Raw genomic sequence first — 9,079 nt, 5'->3', positions numbered from 1 at the left:
ATATATACATGTATACACACACATATGTACATACTTACATCTACATGTGTATATATATGCATATCAGGGTACAGGACGTTAGAACAATGAACTACAGACAATGGAACGAACACATAGGAAAACGGAAAGCCACTTGGAATATTCCTTCATCAGCTGTCTCTATTCTAACCTGACGTTTATAACGATAGATCGCAAGCCACTACACATTCTTTATTTTCTCTCCTTGTTTCTTTCTGTGTTCCTTCCCGTGGAAGAGTGTTATACTAATACATCTGTTTGTTGTCTACACCACCTGTCTTCGTCTTTTGTGTTTTTGTGAATTCTCCCTATATATATGTGTGTGTGTGTGTGGTGTGTGTATATGTATGTGTGTGTGTGGTGTGTATATGTATGTGTGTGTGATGTGTATATGTATGTATATATGTTTGTGTGTGTGTGGTGTGTGTATGTTTTTGTCTCCTTGTCTTAACATCATGTAATATTGCAAATGAATGTCATTCATTTCCAATATTTTGTGAAAACCTGTCTGACCATGCGGAAATATTACCTTGCTTGAAAACAGGTAAGGTTTGGTAACAAGAAGGGCATCTGGCCATAGTAAATCTTCTCCAGTAAACTCTGTCTACCTTGTGCAACCATAGAAAAGTAGATGTTAAAATGATGATGATATATATATATTATTTAATAATAGTTTGACTCAGCTTCCTGCAACTGTTTTAGGCTCATAGAATGAACCTATCTCATCAAGCATCTAGAGAAGAGTAAAGGGGTATGTGACAAATTCAAGATGATTTCTAGATGTTAGGCCTCTATTGGTCAACTCAAGTCACATGGTGTAATTGGTCTGGAAGCATCAGTTATTTTCTTTATTTTTAGGTCTGCTTGCTTGGACAGGATGTTGATAGGTAGCTGTTGCTACTATGTCTGGATGCTGCAGTATGGTCTATTTAGCAACATCAGTTTATTGCACTGGATGACACATATGGTAGGGTGGAATGTTGTCATGGTTTAATTACTGGTGAGTGATTTAGGGAGAACTAACACATTAATGGCAACGGTCTTACTGTGGAAGTAACCAGATTCAGTGGTGCTAGGTTGAAAAATTGAGGCCTGATGATTAGTATGAGTAGTCTATATAGGTGGGAGGTGTTAAGTACCTTGCCCATGTGTATGGAGCAGCCAGGCCTAAGATGGTATATCTGGCATTTTGGCTGCCAGTGGCTTCAAGTTCATTATAAGAATGTATCTGATGGCAACAATAAGATAGTTCATTTTTTTCTGTTGATGGATACTGCAAGTTGGTAGAATGTGTGTAGTCTCTTGCAGAGGCAGAGTTGGTAATTGTGAGTGTTCCAGGTGAGTAAGTGGGTGCCTGTCAATGATGTTCCATTCAATGTTGGGGAAGTGTTTCTGACGGTTGTGGAGTCTTCAGATAGAACAGGGCAGGGAGGTAGAATATTCTCTGTTCTGACATTGGAAGAAGTACATATACTTTGTATGACTGTCATACCTGTCCATGTAGTGTCTTATAGTACCATCAGATGGTGTGAGTGTGGCTCTATATTCCGCAGTTCTAGAGAAGCAGGATCCTTCCAGTGGGCAGTTGGTAGGATATAAAAGAAAATAACTGATGTTGCTTCTGGTTCAATAACACGACATGACTCAAGTTGACCAAATGAGACCTAACATCTAGAACTCCTCTTGAATTTGCTTAGTTGGTAAGTTTACATAAGGTGTTGTTCAGATTGTCAACTCACCACTACTCTGTTCTCTTTTCCCCTTCTCTTCTCTTTCTGTCCCTTTCTCTCCTTTTTGTCATGGCCCCAGATATATGCAGGCGAGGACTTGATGCTATGACTTAGGTATGTAGTTATGGACATTCTGATGTTTTCTTTGCTTTCACTTGCAATTCCGAACAGGATGAAATCTTAGCAGAGCTTTTTCCAGGAAAGTTCTACACCAATAGACATGATCTAACTGCAAAACTGTAATTTAGGGGATCCAGTATCATTATGGCTACAATATAGAAATCATTTGGTAAAAGATTATAAATACCACATTCAGTTGCAATGTCCTAGCAAGAGTATAGAATACGCTAATGAGATCTACAACACAGCATTAATTTTAATTGAAGATGAAGTTATTTCTATGAAAGGGAATGAATTGTATGAGTATGGTCTTCTTTAATCAATTGTTCTGATGTTGAGATTTTAACAGTGGAGGCGCAATGGCCCAGTGGTTAGGGCAGCGGACTCACGGTCATAAGATCGCGGTTTCGATTCCCAGACCGGGCATTGTGAGTGTTTATTGAGCGAAAACACCTAAAGCTCCACGAGGCTCCTCCGGCAGGGGATGGTGGTGAACCCTGCTGTACTCTTTCACCACAACTTTCTCTTACTCTTACTTCCTGTTTCTGTTGTGCCTGTAATTCAAAGGGTCAGCCTTGTCACACTGTGTCATGCTGAATCTCCCCGAGAACTACGTTAAGGGTACACGTGTCTGTGGAGTGCTCTGCCACTTGCACGTTAATTTCACGAGCAGGCTGTTCCGTTGATCAGATCAACTGGAACCCTCGATGTCGTAAGCGACGGAGTGCTAACACAATATTTTAACAATAGAACTATTAAAAGAAATTTCTTAAAACATTAAAGGCCTGTTGAAATATGTTCGTAAAAAGGAACCCAAACTGTTGCATGAATAAAATGTATTTTACAATGCTATACTCAAAAGGCTTTTATTTTATCGAAGGGGAGGATATTTTTTCTTGATGCTCCCGTAGGAACAAGCAAAATGTTTGTCACTAAGCTGTTACTTGCCAAAGTTCAACAACAGAGGAAAATAGCTTTGGCTGTTGTTTATTCAGGTATTGCTGTGATGCTACTTCTGGGAGGGTGAACAGCTTACTCTACTTTAAGATTTAGCTGACATTTAGCTTGAATTTAGCTAACAATGGTACACCAGTTTGTAATATTAGTTAACCATCTGGAATGGGACAGGTATTATGGAGGTGTCATCTCACTGTCTAAGATGAGTGCACGATGGCAAACAAAACGTCTTTAGAAGCTCTGAGTCCAAGCTTGCAGGATTTAAGAAATTCTGAAATATTGATGGGTGGAGTTACTGCTGTACTATCAGGAGACTTTCACCAGACTTTGCCTGTAATACCAAAAGGGCACTAAAGTGGATGGGTTAAAGGCTTACTTGAAAATGTGCCTACTTGAAGATGTGCCTATTTGAAGATGTCTGCTTGAAGATGTGTCTGCTTGAAGATGTGTCTGCGTGAAGATGTGCCTACTTGAAAATGAGCCTACTTACATTTAGATTTTAAGGTTAGAGTTTGGTGTAAGCACTTAAAATGAATGCTTTAGGTTAGAGTTAAGATGATGAGTATCTTTTTCAGGAGATTTACTATAAGTTAAATAAATTGCTTTGCAGTGCTACCATTTATTCCCTGAGTCTTCACCTGACACAACACCAGGTATTTCAGCTAGTATGTGTATATATATATATATATATATATATATGGGGTCATCCTGTAAATAATCCATTTTTTCAATTGCATAAACTAAAAGTTGGAGGGGACAGGATAAACTACCTGCTTCAACTTACTATAAAAGCATGTACAATTGGAAATACCAACAAGCACAGTTGTTGAGTTGTCATTTGAAGGAAGGATAAAAGAGAGGCAGGCTGGTGAAGATGTGACAAAGAACTGTGCAGGAAGACTTGACTGAGATGGGTGTCACCTGGGAAGTTTGGCTCAGAAGGTACTGCCTGGAGAACTCTCATCACCTGATGCTCTTTGAGTGAATGGAGATAACATCACATCATCATTTCACATATATGTGTGCCTTTGTATCTGTCCACTTCTTCCACTTGACAATCAGTGCTAGTTTGTTTACATTGCCATAACTTAGTTTGGCAAAAGGGACACACAAAATAAGTACCACACTTTAAAGATATAAATACTGGATCCAATTTGTTCAAGGCTTTGCTCCAGTGTGGCCTTAGTCCTCTCACTGAAACAGGTAAAAGTAAAAAGATAAAGCTGTGTGTGTGTGTGTGTGTGTGTACTCGTGTTATCACCATCAGTATTTCTAGCATGAGTTGATCATCTGATACTGATTGTTGCTGTTTGTTTCTTCATTTTCAGATCAAAAGCCCTAACACACCAACATTCTTCACTAATCGAGCACTGTGCCATTTGAAGTTGAAGCAGTGGGAACAGGCTATCCAGGATTGTCGACATGCTCTCGATATGGACAGATCACTTGTTAAGGGTCACTTCTTCTTGGGACAGGCTCTTGTTGAGCTTGGTTACTACGATGAGTCAATAGCCAGCCTAAAGAGAGGTTAGTATCATTTGAAATCTTGCTTTGTGTAAGGGAAATGATTTTGTATCTGGCATTATTGCTCTTAAATAAGAATGTTTATGTTCACAATGTTTAATACTACCCATCATTACAATAATAATAATAATAATCATCATCATCATCATCATCAACTTTACTTCCTTTCTCCATTATAAATGACAATGGATGTGGTGTCTCATGACTTGCCTTGTTCAGCTGTCTGTGAAATTCCTTGGAGACATTGTTCTCATGTTATTCTATCTTCTCCAGAATATTGGTAGTGTTCTGATCATTATCTGGAAAGTGCAGAGAAGCATTTTTATATAAAAACTATTACAAGCAGTTGAAGGTTACTTGTCATTATTTAACAGTTGCTATAGCAATAGGTCTTCAACATGACTTAGGTTGGTTGTGAACCTTAAGACTCAAAGTTGGTGCTTAATTTGGTTCCCAGGGTGTAAGTGTTTGAGATTATGACATACCTGCTGATGGGACACTGGTTCATTGTAGGGTTAACTTCCAGCTATTGTTGGGCTCGTTTATAGTTAAGTAAACTGAAGCAAAATGAAATAAAGTGTTTTGCTCAAGAACGCAATGCACTGCTTGGTCTGGGAATTGAAACCACAATCTTGTAATCATTAGTGCATTTCCCTAACTGCTGGGCCACATGCCTTCACATGCACCTTTCAAATATATTGTTTGATGCAAAGGTGAGTCAAGTTAAAAGATACTCATTGAGCAGCATCCCGAATGGTATAGGAGAGTTATTTGTTGTTGTTGGCACTCCGTCGCTTACGACGTCGAGGGTTCCAGTTGATCAGATCAACGGAACAGCCTGCTCGTGAAATTAACATGCAAGTGGCTGAGCACTCCACAGATACATGTACCCTTAGCGTAGTTCTCGGGGAGATTCAGCGTGACACAGTGTGACAAGGCTGACCCTTTGAATTACAGGCACAACAGAAACAGGAAGTAAGAGTGAGAGGAAGTTGTGGTGAAAGAGTACAGCAGGGTTCGCCACCATCCCCTGCCGGAGCCTCGTGGAGCTTTTAGGTGTTTTCACTCAATAAACACTCACAACACCCGGTCTGGGAATCGAAACTGCGATCCTATGACCACGAGTCCGCTGCCCTAACCACTGGGCCATTGCGCCTCCACATAGGAAAGTTATAGCTGGATGGTAAAGAAAATACTATCTCTGCAGTGATTTGATCAGTTGTGTTTGATAATTGTTCATGTTAAAGAAGACCATCAAAATTCTTCAACACCATTAAAAGCTGTGTACTGTTGGAGGCTTCTGCAAATTCTTTAAAACTGAGAACTGCTATAAGATATTTTGTTTTGATTCCTTTGATTAATTTATGTTTAATGAGAGATTTGTGGATCTGCTTGGTTGAAATCCAATTTCAAGCTTTCATAATAGTGATTCTGTATGGCACCTTATTTTCTTTCTCAGCATTTTACTACACATCTTTACTGAGATGCACATCAGGTTTATTACTCTATAATGTACAGCTTGGCTTAAGTTTCCTTTCTTAGGGTATTTTAGCTCCTTTTGACCATGTTTCTTCATTTAGTGTTTATTGCATACTTTTAATAGGAGCTATTATAAAGCAACTGTTTTCTATACTTCAGTGAATATGTTATTGGATCAACATGCTTAACTGGAATGTGTCTGACAGGTACCTTCCATTCTTTGTTATTTGTTGTATTTTCTTTCTTTCTCACTTTATTCCAGATTGTTCTAGCTAACAAAATCCTTAATGGGAAGTTAATATCCAGAGTATTTTCACAGTTACTAGCAATATGATTAATGTTTTAACTTTTAGTTTTACATAACTTACATTTATTATCAGCCCATGATTTCTGTCTTTTGTGTAGAAGGTACTTAGTGGGAATTTTTTTTTTTTTTTTATCGTGGATTACATGGAAGTGACCTTCAAGTTATGATGTTATAAACTTGTCTGTCATTCATTCCAGTCTTTTGATGTGGTTTATTTCTTCTGTAGCCTGAGTGTTTTGTTTCAGTTACCCATGTACAATCTACTCAATGAACTGGTCTATTTTTTTGATTTTCTAACGATGTTCAGTAGGTCTTCCCAATGTTTCTTGGACAGAGAGATCAGTGTTTGTTTACATTTCTTGTTTCTCTTCAGCTTCATTAACCATTGTCTTTATGATGTTTCTATTTTTGTGCTTGCAAACCAGAGTGTGATGGTTTCTGTCCTTTTTCTTTCTCTGCTGAAGATGCTGCTTTAAGGTTACAAATCCAGGTCTCAGATCTATACAGATTTAAGGCCACACCAGCACTCGTTGAATGGGAAATGTGATTTAGCTATGTAGCTGTTGTTGTTGAAATTCCTAGTAACATGTAGTTTGTGAATTTTTGTTTTCCATCTCATTGCTCTCTTGTAGTGACCAGTTTGGAAGACTAAATGTCTGAATAGGCACAGCAAAGGTGTTGTGAGTGAAATGCTTGTTGTAGGCTGACCATACTCTCTTTACTCTTTTGAGTAAAAGTGGCATTGTCTTGCTTTTTATGCTTAATTATTTGTGGGGAGGGTACAAATTATGTATGTCTTATCACCAACAAAACATATTCAGACTTATCAGATTTCATCCCATTGTTTAATGTTGTTCTAGAACGGTGAAAGTAGTTGGTGTTCTGTAAGTATGTGCAGGCTAAAGTTGGGTACAAAGCTAACAGAAAATATGGTAACTTTCTGTATGGGTATACTGCTTATAGAGCCATCATCAGATCACTTTATATTAATTTAGGATCTTTCTGATTTGGCAGGCGCCACTTGTTTTCTTAACGAAACACTTTCAAACTTGGGACACTGGTAGAATGTGTCATATAAAACATCTTTTACTCTTAATGTTATTGAGAGAATTTTATCTTTTTAAAGTTATTTCGGGTTAAAATTGTCTTATTTCGGTAATTTCAACCAATCACTGACTTCTATTGAGGTGAAAACAATTACTGCTGTGGAATGTAAACAACACGGTGTGCGGTGTAATGGGATCTTTCCCCTTGAATAAAATTAGTGCCGTTGTTTGTCAACAACAACTATCGGCGGTAGTTATTTATGACATCGTTTGTGCATTTGTACTTGTTTTAGCTTTAGGGTTTTAGGGTTAGGGTTCGGGTTTTAGAGTTAGGGTTAGGGTTATGAGTATTTTGGCAACCAAAACCATGTGAGTGGATTTGGAAACTGAAAGAAGCTTGTCGTATATGTATAAATGTGTGTGTGTGTGTGTTTACGTCCCTGTAACTTAACGGTTCGACTAAAGTGACCAATACAATAATTACCAGGCTTAAAAGAAAAAAAACACAAGTACTGGGGTCGATTCAATCGACAAAACATTCTTCATGGCAGTGCTCCAGCATGGCCGCAGTTTAATGACTGAAACGAGTAAAACATAAAAGATTATTACTATTTCTTTTTGACGAAGATTAAAAAAAATCAAAAAATCTCTCACTTCACCGCCCAATCATGCGGGAATTACCTCCCTTGCATTACGTCGTCGACTTTATCACAGCGTCTACACACACGCACGCACACATTCACGTTCTCTCATTTGCTCTCTCATCCTTTTTGATGCATTGTCACCAATTCTTTTCCTTTCCCATGCTCTCTCATCTCCTTTCTATGTACTCTCTCACACTCATATACTCTATCATGTGCTTTCCCATTCACTCTGTCAGCCTTATATACTTTCACTGTCCCCCAAACTGTTGATCCAAGTTCATATTATAACGCTATGTTTATAACCTCTGCTACCTTCTCTCTGTCTAAGTACCTATCACACATGGCTGTGTCAGGTAACTACCTGGTTTAGCTAATTATAAACTCTCGCTTAAGTGAACTCGTTACTGAAATATCCAAAACAGCTGCACAACATTTATTGGTGATTAGTTTTCCAACAAAAGCTCATGTTGTCCCTTTCTCCTGTCTTCAATATTTTCCCATCTCATGGCACACTGTCATAATAATAATTATGTATAATAGTATAATGGGAATGAGGCTAGTATTTCGTAGATAGGCATAGCTGTGTGGTTAAGAAATTTGCTTTTCCCACCTGTGAGCTTGTGTTTAGTTCCATTGTGCAGCACCTTAAGCAAATGTCTTTTACTATAGTTTGGGGTCAACCAAATCCTTGTGAGTGCATTGGGTAGAAGGAAACTAAAAGAAATCCTTCGTAAAAGAAACCCTTCGAAAAAACACAAAACCAAAACCGGATGAGTATCTCAAGTCATTTAGAATATTTAATTAGAGTAAGGTGAATTTGAAGTAATTAATTAATTAACTAATTGGTTAATTAATTAACCAATTAGTTAATTACTTCAGATTCACCTTATTCTTATTAAATATTCTAAATGACTTGAGATACTTGTCCTACCTTGGATATGTTGTCCTTTTCCCTCTATACACCTGCCAACTCAGAAGCCTACTGCAGATCCCTAGCTCCAGCCTCAGATGTAAACTTGGAACCTAACAGATGACCAATTACAGTACTTACATAGCGTACCTATTCGTTTAGATCACCAGTGAACTAAACCCTCATATACTTTATATATATATATATATATATATATATATATATATATGTATATAAATGTGCTGTGCGTGAGAAGACCCGGCAAGTCAAGTGAGATCGTTTCCAGGGCCCCTGGACTGGCTCTTGTGCGGGTGTCACATAAGATGTACCATCCTGAGCGTGAC

General features: G+C 38.1%; 1 protein-coding gene across 1 annotated transcript in view; it reads left to right on the top strand.

The window, feature by feature from the left end:
* Positions 1 to 9,079, top strand: part of LOC106879589 (E3 ubiquitin-protein ligase CHIP) — an 82,381-nt gene that overhangs the window by 18,153 nt on the left and 55,149 nt on the right. Inside the window, exon 2 of the mRNA XM_052967921.1 lies at positions 4,154 to 4,352. Coding sequence (XP_052823881.1) covers positions 4,154 to 4,352 — 199 coding nt within the window. The remainder of the gene's footprint in view (positions 1 to 4,153; positions 4,353 to 9,079) is intronic.

This window comes from Octopus bimaculoides, chromosome 5 (assembly GCF_001194135.2).
Source record: "Octopus bimaculoides isolate UCB-OBI-ISO-001 chromosome 5, ASM119413v2, whole genome shotgun sequence".
NCBI lineage: Eukaryota > Metazoa > Mollusca > Cephalopoda > Octopoda > Octopodidae > Octopus > Octopus bimaculoides.
This window is presented reverse-complemented; position numbering and strand designations above follow the sequence as displayed.